Here is a 23890-nt window from a genome sequence, read left to right as displayed (position 1 = left end):
GGGTGTTAAGAAGTACATGTTTATCCTTCTGTCAAGGAAATGATTGAGTTGATGAGCAAAGCTACTGCGGGGATGTGGCTCGGTCCGAAAGTTTCGCGGGGATCATCTTTCGGACCGCTACATCGGCTGCTGAAAACATCATCAAGATAAAATATGGTGCCGTATCCCTCAAAATATACGCATGTTCGTGTTGGTCGATAAAGGTTGTTTGCAGATGTCAGGTTGAAGAGAGAGAGCATGACCGCCGTACTCAGTGCCCGATCCAAATGCTTGTTCGGGTGTGCTACTAGAAGGCGGAAACCCGGCATCATGGCTGCCGGCCGGGACTACAATTGGCGTCAACCCAAGTTTTAGCTCCGCGTCGTCGGGTCCGAGATCTCGTCGGAGGTTTTCCGTACGAACATAATACAGCGGATTTGTAGCCGGCTTTACTACGGATTATCTCTTGGCTATTGTCGTAGTGCGCTGGATATCAACGACTCCTCTGCTCCAGTCGAGTCTCCATCCGGAGCGTTACAGTGGTGCCCGGAGCGGTGACCAAAGCGTCAATTTCTTCTCTCGATCGGATGGATGACTGAAAAGCAGACGGAATCTTCCGCGGTGCAAAGTCTGCGATAGCCCTTGTACCAACGGACCGAAGGAGACAAAGTGCCTCACTATATCACTATGTCATTGGAAGTGATGATCGACGGCTGCGCCGACTTGGCTTCGGCCGGCGGGTCCCCCAGATGGGAGAGATTACTGAAGGGACGTGACATGGACACCGGGTTTTCCGAGTCAGTCGGACTTTGCGTTCCTCACGGCTCAACTCCCCCCTCTTGGGGGCGCAAAACATCATGCAGCTAAGTCACGCAGCGCACCGAAACCCCGAATACCCCTCTGCACTAAATCTTCGGTAAGCCAGCGCGGGTGATGTCTAAAACCTCATGTTCCATGGTTGAGAGAAATCCAAAAGTGCCCATTTTGGGGAATGCCAAGGTGTCATGTGTGCAACGTCGTAGATGGGAAGAAGATTAGATGATGCCGAGGATAATGCCGCAGGTATAGCCCTCACACACGTCTCGTTTTGGCAGGCCGCTCTGAACGTCATTCGTTTCTCGATATTAAGGGGATTAAAGGCCATCTGGACGCGTATGCAGGTAGGATCCATAAGCAAGAAATCAGCAGAAAGGAAACAAATTGATTCCGTTGTAGAGAACTGTCAGTGTCAGGGCGTTCGAGAGGGTCAGATCTACAGGGACTCCCGCAAATGGTTGCAACGAAAGAGGCACCGTCAGGTTCATGGGTGTTGCTTGTCGGGCCGCCGCGCGACTCGAACGATCTGAGGGCCTCTGTCAGCGGATTTTTGCGTGGTTTGTTCAGAGTCCTGACTCTTGAAACATCAAACTTTTTCAGAGAGGCAAGGTGAATGGATCCGCACGAGAAACAACGAGGGAACACCCGTACGGTGATCTTTGAAGCTCTCGAAACACATCAGACTTTTCTCGAGTTGTGAACCTGTACGATTACTCAACAACCCGTGCTCAATAACGACCTTCCATTCTCTTGGGAGAACGATTTCCAGCTCCTCCGTCACTAAGCCTACTAACGCTACCAACGTTGGGTTTCCAAGGCTCAGACTACCCAGCCCCCGGGTAAACCGGCGTCTCCCCGCACGTGGAGAAGCGTCTCCTTGCATTTAGTGACACTGGGGAAATGCACTTCTCCAGTTTCTTCCCCATCGCGCAGGCTACGCTAATTCCACACTCGGCTCTTCTCATCAGCAAACGCCTCCACTATCCAAACAAGCTTCATCACAGTTTTAGAGTTGAACTGGCTCTAGATCCGTCTTCTCTCCCTTGCTTGCCGCGCGCGGCCCAGCTTCCATGTTCACTCGAGAGCATAGTGACACGACTCTTGCTCACATGAGCAAAAGCCACAAAGTGAACATGACGAGTCCTGCCTGCCGCCCGGTAGAAGACTCTTCCGCTGCGATCAACCCCCGGAGAGCATACCCCAACCTGGTCGCCTTCTCCGCACTCGCCATTGCCGATGCATGGTTATCCCCTCAAGCTAACACGTGTAGTCTACCAGTGTGGGGAGAAAAAGGCAGGTCACTATGCCTCTTTCTATTGCTGTCAGAGCTTCTCAGATTCTCGCCTTGAATCAGGCATAGACCGCCCAGTGTTTGCTTTTGTCTGGAAGGTCGCCTTGTCCAGTCATGCCGTGGCTAACTGCCGTCACTCCACGCCGACCGGCACGCCACCCGGCTGGGATCGCCGAGGGTGGGCATCGATTTGTTACTAGTCTTCTTGCCAGGGTTGGGTTGAGATGAACGACCTAGCATCGTCACATTGGAGACTACCTGACTTCTGGACACCCGGTCAACTACAGTACATCCTCCATCCGTCATTATAAAGAAGCCATTGAGCCCCGACACCTCCGGATAGACGATCGCCAGCCTCGAATGGACCTTGGAATTTGTCCAATTCAACGCCCATTCGCCGACATGAAGTCCCTCAACCTTTCTGCGATGCTGCTGGTGCCGGCGGCCCAGTACGTCATGAGCGCTTTCGCCGACGACTGCAGTGCTCTCGCCAACAACTTGAAGCTGCCAAACACCACCGTCTGGTTTTCCACACCCGTCTCTGCCGGAACCAACATCACCTTCCCAGAGAACCACCCGACTTGCACTCGCCCTGGACAGGTTGTCGAAGTCGACATTTGTCGTGTATCTATGTTGACCACCACCGGACCCATCAGCAACGTCAGCATTGAGGCCTGGCTGCCCTCCAACTGGACCGGCCGTTTCTTGAGCACCGGCAACGGAGGCACCGGCGGCTGTATTCAGTATGAAGACATTGCCTACGCTGTCTCCAGAGGCTTCGCTGCAGTCGGCGCCAACAACGGACACAACGGCACCATTGGCTCACCCTTCCTCAACAACCCCGGCACCATCGAAGACTTTGCCTACCGATCCCTCCACACCGGCGTCGTCATTGGCAAGGAGACGACTAAGGCTCTTTACGGCAAGGAGCACACCAAGTCATACTACCTTGGATGCTCGACTGGCGGTAGGCAGGGCTTCAAGGAAGCCCAGGACTTCCCTGACGACTTTGACGGTATTGTGGCTGGTGCACCCGCCTTCGCCTTCAACAACCTGACATCCTGGAGCGGTCACTTTTTCACCGCCACCGGCACCTCTGACAAGCCGACTTTCTTGTCGGCGGATCTCTGGAACGTCGTCTACAAGGACCTCCTCAACCAGTGCGACGGTCTCGATGGCCACGTCGACGGCATCATCGAGGACCCCGACCTGTGCCAGTACCGCCCCGAGTCTCTCATCTGCGGCGCCAACCAGACGGCAAACTGCTTGACCGGCGTCCAGGCCCAGACGGTCCGCACCGTCTTCTCCGACCTATACGGCCAGGACGGGACTCTTGTCTACCCCCGCCTCCAACCCGGTGGCCAGCCCACCCAGATCCTGCTCGCCGGTCGCGCGTTCCCCTACACCACGGACTGGTTCCAAAACGTCATCTACAACGACACGACCTGGGACCCGGCCACCATCGGCCCCAAGGACTTCGCCGCCGCCGCCGCCCAGAACCCCGGTGGCATCGAGACATGGAAGGGCGACCTCTCCGGCGTCAAGGACCGCGGCACCAAGGTGCTGCACTACCACGGCCTCCAGGATCCCATCATCAGCAGCGACAACAGCGCGCGCTACTACAACCACGTCTCGCGCACCATGGGCCTCACGTCCGCGCAGCTCGACGAGTTCTATAGGTACTTCCGCATCTCGGGCATGAACCACTGCAGCGGCGGCCCCGGCGCCAGCTTCATCGGCAACAAGGAATCTGCCGTTGCCGGGTTCGAGCCTGAGCGCAATGTTCTCTCGGCCATTGTTCGGTGGGTTGAGGAGGGCGTCGCGCCGGACTCGATCCTCGGCACTGCGTTTGTCAATGGTACGCAGGGCGGCCAGGTTGCTTTCACGAGGAAGCACTGCAAATACCCAACGCGTAATGTGTACAAGTCGGGAGATCCCAACTCCCCTGATAGCTGGACTTGTGTATAATGTTTTTCTTCTTGGGCTTAGTCTGCTTCTGACGTACATATTGCTCACTGCACATTACCATAATATGAATGACAAGATTACATGTACTATTATTCCGTTGTATCATAACAGTGACAAGTAATGTGGAAACTCGTCCCCTGATTGTCTTCTTGTGGCGGCTCCTTCAACGTGAAGTTGACAATGTTCAAGCTGAAAGCCCGAACCAATTGGTAGCCGGTTTCTCTTCCCGTAGGTAGAGGGAGAAGGAAAGAAGAGGAAAAGAAATCTCGACTCGACCTCGCAACCTTCTGAAAGTGTCATCGTATTCCATTGAAACAAGTACAATGTGTACGCGCAAATACCACGTGATGACATTGCTCTGCACCAAAATTACTATGACGGGAAATGTTCAAAAGAAGAAGCTATCCACACGCGCTCATCACTGAAGGCGAGAATCGTACCGCTCGGCCATCGACTACAACGGACGGTGCTTCTTGGAAAATAGAGTCGCACTTCCGACTCTATGAGGGCATCAACGTCAAACCCACACCTTTAGGCAGCCCATTTCAATTACTAAGCTCTGGTTCCCCTAAGGAAAGAACGTGCACTCTTCTCGTCGAAATGAAGGCTTAAGGGAATCGGGAAAAAAAAAAAAAAAAGGAAAGAAAACGGAACATTGAATGCATTCGACTTTGCTGCGTATAAATGTCAAATTGCCTCCTTCTGTATCCCAGGTCGTTGAAACGCAGGAAGATAGCGATAATGTGATGCATCTGATTCAACCTCTACCCCTAATCCGTGCTGTGCAGTCTTATCCATGAATCAGGAAATTCTCCGGTCTGGAGTTTGAATAGGCTATCATAGCCAACTCTAACAGGGTTCCTAGCAAGTTTTGACTACCGCCTCTTGTTGAACATTGCCGCATATAGTTCAAGGTTTCCTCACCTTCAAAGTTTCTTTCTCTCAACTCGCGTTCGCTTCGCTGATTGAATGACTACGATAGTTGCCGTCGGCAGTACAACACACACAGACCATGTTCCTTCTTACCAGGACCTTTTCTACTGGTCGTCTCCATCTTGGCAGTCCACAAAGGACACTACTCGTGATGACCTATGATGGGCAGACATGAACAACACGAACGGAACGGCTCCCACGCGTTTGGATCCGGCATGGGCCGCTGAGAGCAACACTGCACGCATAATCGCCATCGTAACTGTTTTTCATCTCCTGGCGCAGATGAGCGTTGCGCTACGGATATACGCCAGAATATGGGTCATCAAGGCGCCTGGGTGGGACGATGCGGTCATGGTCATGTCGGCGGCAAGTACACAGCATCGAAGTCCCAATATTTGCTGCCCACAGAGACTGACTTGATCGAGTTTGTAGCTCTGTGCCTGGGGAGGATGGATCTCATTCGTGATTCAGGCGCGGTACGGCCTTGGCAAGCACTTCTTGACCATTGATAAGAAGTATGACTACGTCGTGTTCAACCACGTTGCTTTTTGGCAGGCCATCATCTCCGCCGCCGGGGCTCTCATGTTTCTCAAGGTTTCCATTGCCCTGAGTCTCTTGCGCTTGAGTAAAACCGGATGGTACAAGTGGGCATTGTGGTCAACAATTGGTAAGTCAGCCACAGTCATTGGCCCCTTCTATCAAATACTGACAGTCCAACTAAGCTCTTGTCTTCTTCTACTCGATTGGTGGCATGTTCCCATTTTTCCTTCACTGCAAGCCCATGTCAGGATTTTGGGACAGGAACACGACACCACCTCCAAAATGTAAGGATGGCAATAACATCAATCTGTTTGGTATCATCAACACAGGTAAGTCAGGTTCCCATATCCTATGACTGCAATGTCGTGATATCATCGCTTACCAACTTTTAGGATTCAATATCTTCACCGACGTAATTCTAGCCACCCTGCCCGTGCCAATCATATGGAACCTGCAGATGAAGCGCAAACTACGTCTCTACGCAATTGGGATCCTGAGCTTGGGGTACTTGTGAGTACCATATGATCTAGTGTCATAGTTGTTCGGATCCCGTGACTAATGGGGCCCTCAGTGCTGTCTCGATGGGCATAGTCAAAGCAGTATACCAACTCAACAACGACAGCGAGCCTGATAAAACTTTCAACAGAAGCATTCAGTTCTGGGGCTTGTAGGTACGATTACTGAAGGTGTTATGTCTCTTAGCTGATCAAGGGTGTTCATATTTAGCCTGCAGCTGCAGGTTGGCATCGCCGCGGCATGCGCACCAGCCTTGAAACCTCTCGTCAACAAGTTACTCAGCCTCTCAGCATATAACCAGCATATTCCAGATGTATGTGGGAAGCGATCACAACAGACAGGCTCTGGACCGAGAACGCTCGAGTACGAAACCTTCCGCAGCCGTAGTGCCTGGACAACAAGAAGCAATCAATACGAACTCGATGAATGGGCCCTGGATCCACGATACGGCACACAGACGGGTGAGATGAGACTCCCAACTATGCAGCCTCCAGTAGGCGTCATGCTCAACGAGCCAGATCGGAGTAAAGCTTTACGGATCGAAGAAGAAACCGCGATACAAGTACAGGCCAGCAACTTGCAAGGGATCATCAAGACTACGGAGTTTGCCAGGAGATCTGAACACCTTGAGTAGCATTTCGAACCGTCAATGAGCGGCATAAGCAAAACCTATCCCCCAGATAATTCGGCATTTGATTGCAGTGAAAGATCAGGTACACATGGGCGTTCTTTGTACCGAGTTAGATTTGCTTCTCTTCACACCGATTTGTAAATAGTTCGTCAAGGGCGCTTTACTCGCCAGTATTCGCAGTCTAAAAAAGACCCCCTTGGAATCCCAAAAAAAAAAAAAAAACAGAACATACTTCATGAATACTCATCACCGAGTGATGTCGGAGTGCGGCCCGACGGATTAGACAAAAGCCTGTGCCATGAAGTAGTTCTTGCGATTGCGTTCCGATGGGATGACATTCTGTTATCCTTCGGCCGAAATTGGTGCTTTTGTTGACAAGGTCCTGGATCAGGGGCCCTTGTGAGCCGGTGGAGTGAGGCGCTGGCCTGTTGTAATGCAGCTGGGGCTTATTCCTTGCAGTAACATTAAGGATACGCGGGATGGGATCCCGTTGAAGCACGTCTCCGACCCTGGGAACTTAGCAGATTCTACATCAGATGACAAGTGGACTGTAGAAAGAGGCGAGCTTCCGGGTATTGCGGGCTTGCTATATCGAGGACTCCGCGGTTCAGTTAGAGGCGTGCAAACGCTCCCACCGGTTCGTTATTGATTTCACTCCGTTGCTGTCACGAGACTCATGGAAATAAATCTGCAGCATCGGGAAGACACTATTGCCACCAAGCGCTGGAAGTTGTACTGTATGCTCTATCTTGACGTCCAGAACAACGAGATAGAATAGGAGCTTACGCATTGTGTCTTCGACTTTGATCCTTCTTGATAACGAGATTATCCATTATTTCCTGATATAAGGTAATTACTGGAAGTTTCTCATCAACAGGCCCTCGAAGCGGCACCAGACTCTTTCAAAGCTCTGCCAGCAGCTTTGGTAAGAGGTACTGGTTGTTATACTCCCACAAAATAGTGGTGAATTGCGCAGACCATGCAGCTCCCGTGTAGTATGTGTTTCTCTGACCCTGAAGAGCGTACTGCTCGGTAATATGGCCAGCTGCCAGCTCAGCGCCAGAAACGCGCAAACTCACGGCACCATGATTAGCCCAGGCCTTCACATTGAGCTGCTCGGTGCCGAGGTTCGGGATCGTGCCCGCGTCAGCTAGCAATTGGAGGGACTTCCTGACCAGCGCTTGCGCCTGAGTACTGTCGTAATCGGAGGAGCCGGTAATGAGCACACGGAAGTTGTCATCGCCGAGGTAGTCGAAGCGACCAACGAAGGGAGTTTCGGGAAGGGAGATCCAATTGGTGGGAACGTTGTTCGTGAGGGAATAGCTGATAGGCAGGGAAGGGTTAGAGACGATGCCGGCGTGAACAGTAGTCCACTCCCACTTTGAGAAGACGGTTGTCTCCTCATCGCTGATATCAATGCCATCGAAGTTGGCAAGTGTAGGCTCAAAAGAGATGAGGAGTTTCTTGGCTCGAATGAGTGTTTGCTCGCTGTCGGGACCACGGACAAGAACCTCCACGCCATCTTCGGTACGGGAAGTCTGGATAGCTGTGGATGAATAAAGGACATCGTCGCCGAGGAGGTTCGCAATAGCATCGTAGATGTCTTGGTTACGCCTGGATACAGGCACGAAGGAGCCAACCGTGCCCAAGAACGACCGAGTGATGGGTGCGCCGAAGCTCTGCATGACATACAAGGTAGTCTGGTCGGCGATGTTGCCCAATCCTAGGCCGGTGATCTGAAAGATGCGAGGAACAGCAGCCTGCAGATTATGCTTCTCGACGAAGTCGGAGAACTTCAGGGTAAGGTCTTCAGGAACCCCAACGGTCGGGTCTGGGAAGTTTGCGTAGGAGGGAAGAATATACGATTCGTACTTCTCGCATTGCTCGAGATAAGCCTTCAGGGCAGCTGTAGCGTCCGCAGAGGCCGGCAGGGAATAGTTGGTGGTCTTTCCTGTCTTGAAGTTGGCATACGTAGTCGTCAATGCCTGTCTCACAGGAGTCTGCACCGGAATATTGAAGCGGGCGAAGAAGTCACGGGCGCCGCCGTAATCTGTGTATGAGTTCACGCCAAAGTCGTATGGATTTCCTGTCCCGGGATCCGTGAACGTTGCCACATGACCACCCTGAGTAAAAGTTAGCTTTGCAGTGCTCATCAGGTTCATTTGTTATGGACTTACGATCCGGTTCTGTTTCTCTACGATAACAATTGTCTTATTATTATCTTCGCGGAGTCTCACGGCTGCGTGAGCTCCAGAAGCACCTCCGCCTAGAATGACAACATCTCTCTCGATAATGGTTGTCCTGTTGCTCGTCGGTACGATTGCTGCCGACGCCATTGAAAGAGTGCCAAGAAGGACTGCGATAAGAGTTGACGACATACTGGCCCTTAATACCGGTACTTAGTATTAGTGGCGACATAAAACAACGAACATGCAACGTCTATATCGGTCGTCACTGATGAGCTTGCAATGTTAGCCGAGACTGTGAGTGCAACGAACGAGTTCGAGAAGATCCGCGTCTGTAAATGAGTTCTTATGTAGGACACAGGTGCCGTTTTGCTACGCCACTTCAACGCATCGGACGTTCGGAGGTGCTGCCGTTGGGAGGACTGGGTCTGGAGACATGAGATGCAGAACACGGAAGTGATCCCGGCTTAGCGTAGAAGATTAATTCCACGTGCAGCAAGGTCACCGCGAACTATTTGCTGGGTTATGCGAATGGGGAGACCAGATGCACGTTGTTCAACAAGATGACAGGGTCCAATCACGAAGTGGTGCTTCCCAATTGAGGTTATGCATGCGTTGCGGCGAACCCAAGACTCATCCCTTCCTAGCCTGCTTGAATATTGCTGACGAGCATAATGGTGTACGTAATGACACCTTGGATTCCTTGATGTGAGTGAAAGGTATGTGTGATGACCTGATGAATCACTTAGTTGACGGGCTTTGGAGAAGGGAGAGAACAAGTGACAAGTTCACTGAGAATCTGTGGAAAGATGCCATAGGCCTCATTGGTAATCAAAGTCTTCGGTATGGCGCATTCGGTCACTGACTGAGCCGTTACACAGGTTTGCCGAGATCAACCCACATAAACGGCAATCAGGGGCCATATCTGTCAATTGATCGGATGAGGCGATCACGCCAGTAAGTTTTGATTCGGCAACCTTGCCCGAAATGCCTCCACTCTTTGGAGCAGGGGGTTGATCGCACGGCTGGAGCTTGCCGTTGCATTCTGTTCCTCGCCATCGGGCTTGTGGCAAGTCAAGGAGATGATGAGAGTTTGCAAGTAAGAATAGCCCCTTCGATAATTTTTAGGGAGGTCATTGTAAAACGTAAAAGGTGTTCGCCATGGATTCGATATAATTACAGACTTCTATTACATTAAATGTTCAGTGACACTTGGTAGTGTGTATCGCTTCTCTCAAAAGACATTATTCCATCTATATGCAAGCGCCCCGATTCCTTTGGACAAGTGAAGGCATGTCAACTAGGTATCTAGTAGCCGGCCAAAATCTGGGCAGAGATCTTCTCGGCCAAGACATAGACAGTGCTCTGAGGGTGGCCAGGAGGCAGGAGCGCAAAGCTGCTAGCATCAACGACTCTCAGACCACTGACACCAATGACCTTGGCATCCTTGTCAACGACAGCCATGGGGTCGTCAGACTTGCCCATACGGCACGTGCAGCTGGCGTGCCAGATGGTCATGACAGTGTTGCGAATGTTCTGGAGGATCTGGGCATCAGTCTCGACCTTGGCACCGGGGAAGTACTCCTTGTTGTCGGCCAAGACGGGCTTCATGGCATTGGAGGCAAAGGCCTGGCGCAGACGCTTGAAGGTAGCGACGGCGACGGCAACATCGGTGGGGTCGGTGAGCCACTTGGGGTCGATGAGAGGCAGGTCCTTGGTATCGGCGGACGCGAGGGTGACGGTACCTCTGGACATGGGAGCAACGAGGCCTCCGAGAATGGTGGCGTACTGGTAGCCGTCCTTTGGCTGGGTGAGGAGAAGGTTGGAGAAGTCGCCGACGTAGCCGGGGGCGGTGAGGTACTCGATCTCGGGCCAGTCAGCAGGGAAGTTGCTGTCGAGGATGGCAGCAGCATCAGAGGAGATGAGGTCACGAGGAGTCTTTTCCCAGCCGAGGAAGTCGCAGACGGGGTTGGTGAGAGGGCCAATCTTGCGGATGGAGTAGTCGAAGGCGAACTGGGCAGCAGTGTAGATGAGGTCGTTAGCCAGACGGGTCAAAGTTTGAACCTTGACGCGCCACGTGGGACCAAAGAAAACGTGGTCCTCCATGTTCTGGCCGACACCAGGACGCTCAGCGACGATCGGAATCTTGAACTTGTTGAGCTGGTCCTTGGGGCCGACACCGGAGACCATGAGAAGCTGGGGGCTCTGGAATGCACCGGCGGACAAGATGACCTCCTTGTTAGCCTTGAGGGTGTAGGTGGTGATGCCGGCGTTGGAGGTGAGAACAACACCGGTCGCCTTCTTGTTGCTGTCAAAGAGAATCTTCTTGGCTAGAGACAGCTGGTAGACCTTGAGGTTCTTGCGGCCGATGGCCGCGTTGAGGAATGAGGTCTGACTGGACTCGCGCTGCTGGTTGCTGGGCTGAATAGTGTCGGAGCAGTACTGCGCACCCATGAGCTCACCGCTGTTGAAGTCCTGGGCCTGGGGAATGCCGATCTCGTTGAGGGAGGGCTCGAGGTACGTGCTGAAGGGCTGGGCGTAGTTGGCGTAGGAGACGTCAAGAGGGCCTCCAGCAGCATCGAAAGCGTCAAGGTTGTACTCTGCGCTGGCATTGGGGAAGCGAGTAGGGCCGGGCGGGGTGAACTTGACGCTCTTCTTGAAGTACGGAAGCAGGGAATCCCAGGTGTAGCTATCATCGCCGATAGCATCTGCCCACTTCTGGTAGGACTGCTTGGTACCGCGCTGGTAGATCATGAAGTTGCGGGCGGAACTATTGTTGTATTAGCATCTTTCTTCAAGACGGATGAAACTGCAGAGGACTTTGAAACTCACCTTCCACCGAGACACTTCCCGCGAGCATAGTGGATCTTGCGGTTGTTGGCACCGGTTTGCGGCTGTGTGATGAAGTTCCAGTCCACCAGAGGGTTGGTGTCGAGAGGACTAGCTCCAGCGAAAAGGGTATCTCCAGCGGGTGTCTGGCCGATGAGGAGATTGGTGACCTCGTAGAACGTGCCGGCTTCAAGCACAGCTACCGTAACATCGGGGTTGGCGCTGAGTCTGTTGGCCATCACAAGGCCGGCCGTGCCACCGCCAACAATGACATAGTCGAAAGTCGCATCCTTTCCAAGACTTCCTGCGCTGGTGCCGAGCTGGCGCTTATGCTCGGCGTGGAATCGTGCCTCCTCGTCAGCCGGGGCGGCATGGGTCAAGCCCAATATAGTAATGAACGTGGAAACGGCGTAAGTGACACGCATTTTGTAAAGAGAGTATAGGAAAAAATTAGACAAGAAGAGAGTGAACTGTCGACCCGTGAGACTTGGAGGTTGATAGACAACATCTGGAAGTAAATAGGATTAACAAGACACTTATAACTGCATGACATGTTTGCTCCATCCGATCCCCATCCCACCGGACGCTGTGAGCCTTGCCCGGAATAGATCCTGTCGCGAGTGTTTACGAGAGCTAAAGTCCATGTTCAGCTAGACTGGAGGCGGGCGCTAGAAGATCACGCTCGTTTTGCTCACGCTAGACATAGTCTATTGCGTTCCTGGCTAAGTTTGTTTGCATTAGCGCGTGAACAGACCGCACCACCGCAGAAATTGGGGCTTACACCGATGACCACCGTTCTTAGGGTCTTCTGGTCAGACAGCGGCTTGCTGCTTGGACCCTTTTTTGGTATTTCCACGAACAATGAAGATTGGTTCAAGGACATGTTTTCCCATGATCTCCAGGCACGGAAACGTGGGCAACGGGAGCTTGCGGGGGTGTAAACATGACGCTAGTCAGGATTTGACTTTTGACTGCTTGCTCAGGGGAGAGTCGGGCGAAGTTCAAAGGGTCGCTCGTCCGAACCTTGACAGCCTAGACGCAGGTGAAAGATCGAACGACAGACTTCAGGACGACCTGCAAGCCCAATCTGGGATTTTGGCGGCTGTTGCCGACCAATTCTTGCGAATTTAGCCCAGTTCTGAATGGGCCATGATGTCAACGATCCGTTCTTAGTTTGGGTAGGCCAGCAGACTGCGGAACGAAAATCGCCTACCTGGGCCCAACTAAGGAGAGAGAGCAAGTTGGATTGTTTCATGATCCGCCGAGCCTTGTCAAGTCCACTTGCTAGATGTGTAGTGGACCAAAATCTCAAATATTCATGTTAGCGTCGATCTTGTTCAACGTTGAGAGAATACCTGAATGGACGATTGTGAAATTTCGCCCGTTAATACTTGCAAGCGTTTAAGCTAGCTTCATGGAAAGGTAGTGACAGAAATCTTGGCCTATAGCTCATGGAGACATGGTATCTTCGGGTCAACAGACCAATGCTGTCATGATAATGGCGACCGTGCCACATCCCAAGCATGCGCTGGTTAACGTGAATGATGTGTTGCCTCGTGTATAACGAATGAAGTTGAGGCTGCCGGTGTCACTGCTGTATGCTTGTAGTGCTGACTTCAAGCAGGGTTGTGAAAGATTTGCGATGAGACAGTTCATTTATGCGTTCAATGGAACGCCTAACAGCGACGTTTCCTTCCACAGATTCCAATTCTCCAGAATGCATAGAGGTGGGAATGAGCACATATAAGAATGAAGTTGTCCCAATCTACCTACCGGGATGACTTTTAAAACGGCTCACTGGCATCAAATATGACTGGCTCCCTTTGAAACCTTGGGTTTGGTGAAGTTATTGAAAGTCGAAGGAGAGATGAAAGTCCTCGCTGTAAACGGTTTATCACGACTCAGGCCAATAACACAAGATCAGGTCGCTCCAGAGTGCTAAGGGCTTGGTGCGCTGGAGTGAACCAACCTATGGGCTGGCTCCCTTCGCTACATGTACCCAAGGACGCGGAGTCATAGACTTCTCAGATTTCTTTGCCGCAACGATCGCGAGGGTCTATTCATTGTAAAGTTTTCTACGATATATGATCCGAAGCATCAAGCGCTAGATGCCTGGTTTTCTAACTTCGTACTTATGTACTCAAGGTAGTCTAGTGAGATTGCGTGAAGTTATGACTAAAGGGGCTGCATGTACCACTTTCGCAACTGGACCAGGCAAAGTAAGTTCTTCAACAAAAGTCAAACCGACTTCAGCCCGAAGTCATTGCCTTCGTAAAGGCCCTTCACTCTTGAGTTGACATGTAAAGTAGATTCTCATAGAAAATCTGCCCAAGTTTTGAATAAGTGTCCGATAATCAATTAGACAACTACCACATTGAACCGAGAAAGGCAACTGACTTTTCTTTCGGTGGTGAAAAGACTGAAAAACCCGCTTACCTAAGTTCGTCGGGTTAGGCTCAGCCTTTAAAGGAACAGGGATGCAGCTCGCTAACATCTGAGAACCGACGAGCTGGTTTTGTCCCATTGACCCCTTAATCAAAGGTCCCAAGGAGCTCCAGCTCAACTTGACACACTAGCACAGCGCAAACATTGCGCAATTGGCTAAGATTTTCAACCCTTTTCAACCTCCGGGATGGCATGGCCTCACGCGTTATAAGCTAATTGCCTCACTTTACCTCATTCTTCGCCAAACTGAGCAGTCACTGGTGGATTATTGGGTTGCTGATGGGGCCAACAACCATGTCGTCTTGCTGTAACCGGCTGCTTCTGATTGCTGGGTGAATCGGGCGGGCCGCGTTAATCACTCGGTTTCGGCATTCTGCCCATAACTTTCTTGGGTTTAAACTTTCGTGGAGATGCCTTCAATCTATTCCAGAAGCTCTGCCCCTGGTAGTGCATCGCGAAGAAGGAAGTTTGCGCCTATTCGGCTCGTGTATCCTGTTTACTAACCAAGTATGGCCGTCTTGGCCGAGCCGAGGGGGAGAACTGGCAGTGGTGTAAATAGTTGAAGGTCCCCTAGGGGGCATCTATGTGTGCTTTGCTTGTCTGTCTATCTTTTGATTCAGTTACTCTCTTTTTCTCACCACGTTCGCTTTCGCGACATTCACTCTTTTTCTAACAAAATCAAACATTCTTTTCACCTGGCTGGTCCATCTACGATTCACCATTCTTTCAAGTTTCGAGTGACCTAGCCCACAACATCCAATCATGAGAAGCGCCGGCCTTATTTTGGCGGCCGCGGCGTCCGTCCGCGCCGCTTGCTCGTGGAAGAACGTCCACACCGGAGGCGGAGGCGGCTTCGTGCCGTCCATCGTCTTCCACCCGACCGAGAAGGGAGTTGCATATGCTCGCACCGACATTGGAGGTCTATACAGACTGAACGCCGACGACTCGTGGACCCCCATCACCGACGCCAACGGATTCGCCGACGACGCCAACTGGAACCGATGGGGTATCGACGCTCTTGCGGTTGACGCCCAGGACGCGAACAAGGTCTACATTGCTACAGGCATGTACACCAACGACTGGTAAGCACCGCTGCAACTCTCAACTTCTCATCCCGCATCGCAGCTAAACCATGGCAGGGACCCCAAGAATGGAACATTTGCGCGCAGCTCCGACAAGGGCGAGACCTGGGAGACTACCACCCTTCCCTTCAAGGTTGGCGGCAACATGCCTGGCCGCGGAACTGGTGAGCGGTTGGCCGTCGACCCCAAGAACTCGGAGATTATCTTCTTTGGTGCCCGCAGCGGCAACGGTTTGTGGAAGAGCACAGACGCCGGTGAGCAGAATTCCATCCACGAGCGCACCGCGCCCCGTCTCTCCACGATTCAGATTTCTGACAGAGTGTGATTGATTAGGTGCGACTTTCTCCAAGGTCTCTACATTCGAGGCCGTCGGTACCTTCCGCCCCGGCGCCGCGAGCGATGCCTACAACGGTGACCTTCAAGGTCTGACTTTCGTCACCTTCGACGAGACCTCCGAGGTTGTCAACGGCGCGACCTCGAGAATCTTTGTTGGAACCGCCGACAACACCACCGCGTCCGTCTACGTCAGCACTGACGCCGGTGCCACCTGGGGCCCTGTCGATGGCCAGCCCAAGAAGTTCTTCCCTCACAAGGCTGTCCTTCAACCCGCCGAGAAGGTCATTTACTTCACCTATTCCGACGGAACCGGCCCTTACGATGGCACTCAGGGTGGTGTTTGGAAGTACGATTTGACCTCGAGCAAGTGGACCGACATCACCCCTACCACTGGCAGCGATCTCTACTACGGCTTCGGTGGACTCGGTGTCGATATGCAAAAACCTGGAACGATCGTTGTCGCCACTCTGAACAGCTGGTACCCCGATGCGATCCTCTTCCGCTCCACCGACTCCGGCGCGACCTGGAAGAGAATCTGGAGCTACGGTGCCGATGGCAAGGTCGCGCCGCAGTACACAATCAGCGCGCCCAACGCCCCCTGGATCGAGACCAACTTCCTCGACATTGACACCAAGAAGCTTGGCTGGATGATCGAGTCCCTCTCCATTGACCCCACCAACAGCGACAAGTTCTTCTACGGTACCGGTCTTACCCTGTACGGTAGCAACGACCTGACCAACTGGGACAAGAACAAAACCATTACCATCCAGAGTCTTGCTTCCGGTATTGAGGAGATGGCTGTCGGCGCCTTGGCCAGTGCCGCCGAGGGCCCTGAGCTCTTCTTCGCGACTCTTGACAACAACGGCTTCACCTACAAGACCGCCGCCGATGTTGACAAGGCCCCTCAATCCGCCTGGACCAACCCTTGGTGGGCTAGCAGTGTCGACGTCGACTTTGCCGGAAACAGCCCCAACAAGGTTGCCCGCATCGGCAAGGCCACCGACTCGCCTCAGCTCGCCCTCAGCACCGACGGCGGTGAGACCTGGTCCGTCGTGAACTCCACCGGCAACACCATCACCGACGGCTCCGTCGCCTACTCCGCCGACGGCGATGTCATTCTCTGGTCTTCCAAGAGCGCCGGCGTCCAGGTTATCCGCAACGCAGGCAAGCCCGAGAACAGCACTCTCTCCGCGAGCAGCGTCATCGCCAGCGACAAGAAGAAGAACGACGTCTTCTACGCCGGTTCCAAGGCGACCTTCTACGTCTCCACCGACGGCGCCGCCACCTTCACCGAGGCGCCCCTCGGCAACGTCACCGAGATCCGCTCCATCGCCGCCCACCCCGCCACAGCCGGCGAGCTCTTCGTCTCCACCGACTCGGGCGTCTTCCACAGCACCGACTTCGGCAAGACCTTCTCCTCCATCTCCGGCCCTTCCAACGCTCACGCCGTCTCTGTCGGCAAGGGTGAAGGCAGCGCCTGGAACCTGTACGTCTTTGGCGAGGCTGCCGATGGCAAGAAGCTCTACGCCAGCGCCGATCTCGGTGCTTCGTGGATTGACCTCCAGGGCACCTACAGCTTCGGCGCTCTTGACGGCGCTGCTCTTGTTGGTTCCGCCAACGAGGCCAACGTTGTTTATGTTGGTACCAACGGCCGCGGTGTCATGTACACCTCGTGCCCTGTCTCCAACTCCACTGCGGCCCCGGCTGCTGCGCATGCCAGAAGGCACGCTCGCAGCAGACCCATGCGTCTTGGAAGAGCTCCCCACCGCCACTGAGCGCGAGGGATTTGTGTATAGAAAGCTCAATTCGATTCATCTGTAGATTCAGTTTATAAGTCGGTCAGTATCTGTAAATAGACTGATAAATTTCAAACATTTCGAAGATCGTCTGTGAGCATAAAGTGATACGCCAGCAATTGCTCCATGACAGCCCGCGCCAATGTGAGTCTCAACGTGTTTCGATCATAGTAGCCGATGGGATGTCGTTGTGAGTAGCTAACGGGGCACCCCACGATTCAGAGTAGTTTACCTATGCAATATGCAGGGCTCCTGAATCCTTTAGGGCTCTAGCGGCTGTCTTTCTGGGGACGGGAATTGCTGAAATAACTCAAGGTGTCCGACGACATCAGATCGCCTCAAAATGAACGTTAATCCGCCGCATCATTTCTGAAGTTAAACAATGGCTTCCTTGACAAGTGTATGTACAGAATCAAAAGTCGCAATCCTACCTCCTCGTCATCAGATCTTCATCTCGACCATCCTACACCCGAAAAATGCTTCCAGATATGGGCAACCACAGCAGACGCGTGGAAAGATTCTTTGACCACACCCTTGTACCCTTGAGTCCGCGTACCTCATGACAGTCCCGCTTGCTCAGGACGGAGGCATGACCACTTGGGTCCTCGTTGACAAAGATCGGCCACCTAACAAGCGGGATATCTTTTGCTCATGCGAAACCTTCCGCAAACGATGTATCGTAAGCGATAGCACGGGAAACGTGACGGAGGGTATTGTACATGGAATCGCCAGTGTCTTCTGCCCAGAAAAGTTTCGCGGTCGCAGTTACGCAGCTCGTCACATGAAAGAGCTAGCGACGGTTCTACGTGGATGGCAGGCCGAGAACGGAAAGGTCATTGGAAGCGTCTTATACTCGGATATAGGAAAGGAGTACTATACCAGGTTGGGTTGGACACCAAACCCAGTCAATGGGCATCTAGTATTGTCGCCCGCAATGATGGAGATACCTGCGACTTCGCGGCCAGTCTTCGAGTCGGAACTAGAGAGTCTATGTCTCAGGGACCAGGCCACGATACAAAGTGACATGGCCACACCCAGTGCGTCACGAAAGCGAGTGGTCATTTTACCAGACCTGGATCATATGTTATGGCACATCCGCAAAGAAGACTTCGCCACCAAGTACATCTTTGGTAAAAAGGCAGTGATGAGAGGAACAATCGCTGGAGTGCCTGGGAAACAGGTCTGGGCCATCTGGGTTCGTCGCTACTACAGGCACCCAGATGATCATAGCATCAAGGGGGCAGATGATAAGAATGTTCTTTACATTCTCCGCCTTGTGGCAGAAGGCGACGAGACTGCGAACAAGCCACGTGAAGGAAACTTTACGACACCGATGGAAGGATACGCAGAGCAAGCTGCTGCGTTGAGAGCTGTGATGCAGGCTGCACAAGCGGAGGCGGCAGATTGGAGGCTAGATCAGGTGCAACTATGGGATCCATCTCCCATGGTAAAGAGCCTTTTGGATCAAAGCGACCTAGATGCTGTCCATGTCGAGAGGCAGAGTCATAGCATTGCTAGTCTCTTGTGGTTCGAGGATGGCGAACGTTTGGGACCAGAGGACGCTCCGATTTTGATCAACAATGAGCATTATGCGTGGTGTTAGGGAGAAACAAAAGTCTTAGTTCGCAGGCAAGCTCCCCATCACGAAATTTCGATAGACGGAAGGCTTTGGCGCCGATTACACAAGTACGATAAAGTAAGTCCTCAAGTAATGGGATGGCTGGGAGGGACATCAACGTTTCAGAGTTTGTACAAGTTTGATTCCTCAGGTAATATGTATATGAAGTTAATCTCCATCTCTAACCATCAAAGGGTTCATATGTATCACTGATGATACTGATGCATCACAACCGCTGAGAGCACAATTTGAGACTTAGCAAGCAAACTTGGCGGGTCCTGGAATCGTGTAGTTCGTGACGACGGGGTAGTAGATGTTGATTGTGATACCGGGGTCGGATCCCTGAAGCGATAGTCAGTAACCGGTTTACCTTACGTGGCTTGATGAGAATGATTCGACAACATACCTTGTAAGCACCAGGGAAGCTGACAGTCGACGGGCTCTTGGCCGCAGTCCCGCCAACAACATTGATCTGAGCACACTCCATATACAGCTGTGCACCCGGGTAGGAACTGGCGCCGTGCAAGGCAATCATCTCAGCTCTGAGAAGGTACTGTCCGTTGGCAATGCACTTGGGAATAGTAATAGCCTGCTTTCCAGCATTACCAATGACGCGCTCCGTTCCCCAGACACCACTGCTCAGACCATCCTCTTGGATCTTGAACCATCCCGCGCCAGTACCGGGATCGGTCTTGGCGTCGGTGACCTTCTTCATGTAGGCCAGAGTCGGTCCTTTGTGGCTAGCGTCCATGACATCCTCGGGTCCGCTGGTCAATGTGTGGCGCCAGACGGCTGTCACTGTTGACCCGGCCGTGACGGTGATGACTTTGTCGGTTGACTTTGTCGGATTCGGATCACCGTTGCAGGCGATGTACTGGGACGTGACGTCGGTTTGAGGGCCGTCATACTCGGGAGTACGGATGCCTTGAGAGACGCCGCTGTTGACTCCATCGGCCTCAAGGGAGACGAAAATGGTGTGAGCCTGGCAGAGGCCGGCGGCAGCGAGGAGACCGAGAAGCTTCATGTTGTGAAGGTATTGCGTTCACTTTAGCATTAAGTAACCAAATATGACCACCGCAAGACATGAGAAAGGGAGGTCACTGATCATTTTATGTCGGATCTGCCGTGAACAAGGTCCATAACGGGCTTTACGAATATCTCAACCGCGACGACGTTCTAGGTCGGCGAGCACGGGGCAACCCCTTCCGGCATCCCACGAGCGGAAGGTCATGAGGTGGTGGCGAGAACGGATTGCATCGCTAAGTGAGACTGACAATGGAATAAAGGTGCCAATGCTAGCTCGGCGGGGCCAGTTCATCCGGCATTTAGATTAAGCTCATTTATCCTCCGTGAATCGCTTGGCGATAGTGTTGTATCAAGCCGCCCCTAGTCTCAAGTAAGTGGTGTTCTAGCCAATGATACTGGCACCCACCGGCAGGATTCAAATGGGAGGACCTCTTGTTGGTCTTACCGACATGGATAGGATGGTGGCTAGTTGCGGATTCCGGACACCGTGAGCTGGGAACTCGGGACTGTTTCCGAAGACCAGGGTGAAATACACACGCCGTAGAAAAGAACTCTTAACTTGATACAATCAGGGAAAGCTTGAACAAGCGCTGTATATCTCCGTTACTACCAAGGAGGTTGCAAAAAGAACTCCATTGCTCGACGACGCAAGCACTACCCCGGCATCCCTCGCCGTGCACTCAATGCCGGCGTCCCGATCCATGAGCCATACGATCAACAACCAAGCCGCCTACTGTGCTACCAACAACGTTCTCCCAAGTCCTAGACGGCTTCTCACCATGCTTCCCAGCAACGGCATCAATCGCCCCGGCTCCCGCCGCCGCCGTCATGACTCTCGCAGTCCGGTCCCTATCATGTCGCGCCAGCCCAGCCTCAATGATTCCGGCACTAGCAGCTGCAACAGCGGCCTGGCCCCAATCGGGCCCGGAGGTGGAATGCCTCCGTTTGCTTCTGCTGTGTGTGTGGCTATGGCGGCGATGGTGCCCATGCTTGTGGCTGTGATGACCGCGGTCGCGCTCGTAGTCGTAGACGTCGGATCTTGGTCGCGACCGCGGACGCCTCTCTTCATAGTAGTATTCTCTATCTCTTGGTCTGTATCTGTCTTCTTCGTAGACTTCGACGCGGTCTCTGCGATCGGGAGACTCGTAGTGTTTATGCGCGACGCGGACTGCACCGGCGTCCCTTGTTGGGCTGTATTCTGGACTTCCAACGCTTAAGTCGGAGTACGTTGGTGAGTGGTGCCGGCGGCGGACGGGATATTTGTCCCGGACATCGTAGTCGTTGTATGACATCTTGAATGTTTACTGAGAAAATGGAATTCCGAGCGCTTTGAAGGTTCAAAAATCAGAGCCCCATCGGCTTTCTTGGGGGTATCATAAGGGAACCAGCTTAAATACCATGACGAAATGCAATAAGTCGGGAGGCCAAGGGCAGTACGTGCCCGCTTATCTTGCCGACCGCCGAAAGTCTTGCGGGGAATGGAGACCTCGCCCCTCAAGACTACATATGAAGGGATTCTGATGTAAGGTTTTGGCTGGATACACCACACTTCCAATCAGGCTACGTGAAAGTGCATCTTTGATTCAGGTTTAAACCACCTTTTCAGTGGTAAAGTGGAGCGAATGCTCTTACGTGTGGTGAACCTGCATGATGTGCGTTCACTGCCAGCGACTCTACGCTGGATCAGGTTTTTCGGACGCCGGGGGTTGCAGGCGCAATGGGGGTATTCGTCTTTCGTACGCATTGCCAAAGCCTGATTCTCGACCAACCATGAATCAGGGAGGTTGTGGCACATGTTATGTATTGGCAAATTTGGTCTCTAACGGAGTTTACTCCGACCAAGGGAAGCGCAAAGCCGTGGTTGCTGATGCTGCATTTACCATAACCTACATCGACTTTGCAGGTTGAAGATGCTGGCCTTCAAAGGTCAAACAGTAGAGATGAGCCGTGAAGAGAGAGATGGATGTGACTCTGGTGTGCTGCAAGTCTTAACTTTATGACGTGAAAGTGACAGAAAGTTATCGCGGCAAACACGCCGTAGTGGGTAGCGATCGGCCCCACCCGGAGTTCCTTGGCTCCATGTCCGGTCCGGTCGGCTCCAGGCTCATCGTGTGTTTTGTGACATGCGGAAACAGAGAGGACGTGGACTGAGAGTATTGAAATTCTGGCCGTTATCTTGGGCGCAACCGCCATACTGAGATAATCCTACAATCATTCATATTTACTGTGACCACTAGGTCTCCTTTCGTCATAAAGTCGTATATCATCGTCTTATCCATGCTTCCCCAGAATTCCTTGCTCACCATCCCCGCAAAATCAGGTCATCTGCATTCAAGGCCCAGTTTTGGTGGCGAGGAAGTCCGTGATCTGCTGAGACGGCGGACCACGTTCAGGCGAGGGGTTACTCCGCGTCGGCGCCATGGACATCGTGAGCCGAAATTGCCTCGCTAGCTCCTCGGACTCGGTCATAGTGAGGCACTCTTCCAGCCGGGCCACATCCTGGTTGTCGGTATCGCGAACGTGGGCAGCCAAGTCGACCCAGAGAGCCTTCAATTCGGGTTCGAAGCTGCCGTCGTCGACTGGAATCGCTTGAAGACGACAAATCTTTTCTTTCAACTAAACTTATGGGTCAATTTGCCGTTGCCGTCTTGCATGGGCGTCAAGGATGAACTTACGCTTTCACGGACCGTGTGATTCCTGGCGCTACGAGACTCGCCGTCGGCCAGTCGATCTGTGAGGATTGGAAGAAGGACTTGTTCCTCGCTGATGCAATGTCTGGCAAGTTCGAGACTGAGCTCGTTTCTCCATCGGACTTTGTCTTCTACCGTGGTTGATGTGAGGATATATCGATAGGCCTGCTCGATTTTTCGATGGTCATCCTTGATCGCGTCGCTGAGTTTCGTCATGATGTTGGTGTTTGGTGGTTGGAAATTGAGGTGAATAGTGATGAGACAGATTACTTCGAAGCATGAAAAACAAGCTAGCAAAACGAGATCGGGGATAGTTGCTGAATTTGAAGTATTGGTGGACTGCAACTGGAGAAAGGTGAGCTTGTTTTCTCGCGAACTCTGATAGATATGGTTTAAAATGGGATCCTTCATCTCACCAGAGAGCGGGAATCCCATGCCTAAGTAAGCAAACCCACATATGACGTTTCGGAGACTCATGGCCGTGGCGTCTCACCAGGGGCTGATCCCAATGTGATATCCGACAGACACAGCCATGCCTGCCCAAGCCCAAGCTTGCCAAGTAGTCTTCGATAAGCTGTCACTCATTCACTCACTCCAGGCACAGCAAGGGAGGGAGGGGTCCTGTCAAAGCACCTTGGTGGCAGTGGTGGCTTTGCAGGCTTACATACAGGCTGCAGCATCCCGAGAAGCAAAGGAGATCAGTGGGCCACCTTCCAGGCCCCCCGAGCTCCCGGCGCGAAGTGGAGCAGCCGCTCCGGAGACGTGGATTCATGGAGTGAGTGGTCCGGCGGTTGGGTTGGGCTGGCGATTCCGCCCCCAAGGCCCCCAGGGATGACTGACCGGCATTCAAAACTGCCTATTGCGGCATGGTGGACCACGCATCTGGTTGCGAATCCCAGACGGTGATTTGTTTGGCAACCATGAGAGAGAGTGTGTGTGCCCTTGGGCCTAAGCCCTGTTTTTTCTGGTCCGCCACTCTATCATCATCGCGTCACCCCAAGCCGTTTCCGAATGATAGGGTTTGAGATCCTGGCGAGCTGTGTCGGCCGTCAGACTGTGCCACGTGGGCTTTCAACCTGCTATGGAAGTCCAATGTTAAGTGTGTTAATAGCACCGAGAGCTAGCGAACAAACGGATCAAGGTAAAACCGGTATTATGGCAACTTTGTTACCATGGGGCGTACGTCGGCTTTGCCACGACAGGGAGAA

The 23890-nt window shown here is 52.8% G+C and overlaps 8 protein-coding genes across 8 annotated transcripts; 4 read left to right on the top strand and 4 right to left on the bottom strand.

Annotated features, from left to right (window-relative positions):
- Window positions 1-2488: 2488 nt before the first annotated feature.
- Window positions 2489-4054, top strand: faeB-1_1 (Feruloyl esterase; the record flags this gene model as incomplete). The annotated part of the gene is made up of 1 exon (XM_053188992.1): window positions 2489-4054. The coding sequence occupies one exon, from the start codon at window positions 2489-2491 to the stop codon at window positions 4052-4054; it is 1566 nt and encodes a 521-aa protein (XP_053053758.1).
- Window positions 4055-5269: 1215 nt separating this feature from the next.
- Window positions 5270-6677, top strand: N0V96_009053 (uncharacterized protein; the record flags this gene model as incomplete). The annotated part of the gene is made up of 6 exons (XM_065758527.1): window positions 5270-5357; window positions 5436-5654; window positions 5710-5856; window positions 5920-6037; window positions 6099-6194; window positions 6254-6677. 6 exons carry the CDS (start codon window positions 5270-5272, stop codon window positions 6675-6677), a joined length of 1092 nt encoding a protein of 363 aa, XP_065612920.1.
- An 899-nt stretch (window positions 6678-7576) lies between these two features.
- On the bottom strand, window positions 7577-9010 carry N0V96_009052 (uncharacterized protein; the record flags this gene model as incomplete). The annotated part of the gene is made up of 2 exons (XM_053188990.2): window positions 7577-8797; window positions 8852-9010. The coding sequence occupies 2 exons, from the start codon at window positions 9008-9010 to the stop codon at window positions 7577-7579; spliced, it is 1380 nt and encodes a 459-aa protein (XP_053053756.2).
- A 1158-nt stretch (window positions 9011-10168) lies between these two features.
- N0V96_009051 (uncharacterized protein) lies at window positions 10169-12114 on the bottom strand (the record flags this gene model as incomplete). Its single annotated transcript, XM_053188989.2, has 2 exons — window positions 10169-11630; window positions 11693-12114. The coding sequence occupies 2 exons, from the start codon at window positions 12112-12114 to the stop codon at window positions 10169-10171; spliced, it is 1884 nt and encodes a 627-aa protein (XP_053053755.2).
- Window positions 12115-14896: 2782 nt separating this feature from the next.
- Window positions 14897-17327, top strand: N0V96_009050 (uncharacterized protein; the record flags this gene model as incomplete). The annotated part of the gene is made up of 3 exons (XM_065758526.1): window positions 14897-15216; window positions 15274-15446; window positions 15550-17327. The coding sequence occupies 3 exons, from the start codon at window positions 14897-14899 to the stop codon at window positions 17325-17327; spliced, it is 2271 nt and encodes a 756-aa protein (XP_065612919.1).
- An 802-nt stretch (window positions 17328-18129) lies between these two features.
- N0V96_009049 (uncharacterized protein) lies at window positions 18130-18951 on the top strand (the record flags this gene model as incomplete). The annotated part of the gene is made up of 1 exon (XM_065758525.1): window positions 18130-18951. The coding sequence occupies one exon, from the start codon at window positions 18130-18132 to the stop codon at window positions 18949-18951; it is 822 nt and encodes a 273-aa protein (XP_065612918.1).
- A 270-nt stretch (window positions 18952-19221) lies between these two features.
- On the bottom strand, window positions 19222-19990 carry N0V96_009048 (uncharacterized protein; the record flags this gene model as incomplete). Its single annotated transcript, XM_053188987.1, has 2 exons — window positions 19222-19308; window positions 19373-19990. 2 exons carry the CDS (start codon window positions 19988-19990, stop codon window positions 19222-19224), a joined length of 705 nt encoding a protein of 234 aa, XP_053053753.1.
- Window positions 19991-22323: 2333 nt separating this feature from the next.
- Window positions 22324-22898, bottom strand: N0V96_009047 (uncharacterized protein; the record flags this gene model as incomplete). Its single annotated transcript, XM_053188986.2, has 2 exons — window positions 22324-22608; window positions 22668-22898. The coding sequence occupies 2 exons, from the start codon at window positions 22896-22898 to the stop codon at window positions 22324-22326; spliced, it is 516 nt and encodes a 171-aa protein (XP_053053752.1).
- Window positions 22899-23890: the final 992 nt, after the last annotated feature.

The sequence above is a fragment of the Colletotrichum fioriniae genome (genome assembly GCF_027942845.1).
Source record: "Colletotrichum fioriniae strain IMI 355084 chromosome Unknown scaffold_11, whole genome shotgun sequence".
Classification (NCBI taxonomy): Eukaryota; Fungi; Ascomycota; class Sordariomycetes; order Glomerellales; family Glomerellaceae; genus Colletotrichum; species Colletotrichum fioriniae.
Note: the sequence above shows the minus strand (reverse complement) of the source record. Positions and strands in the feature narration are given on the sequence as shown.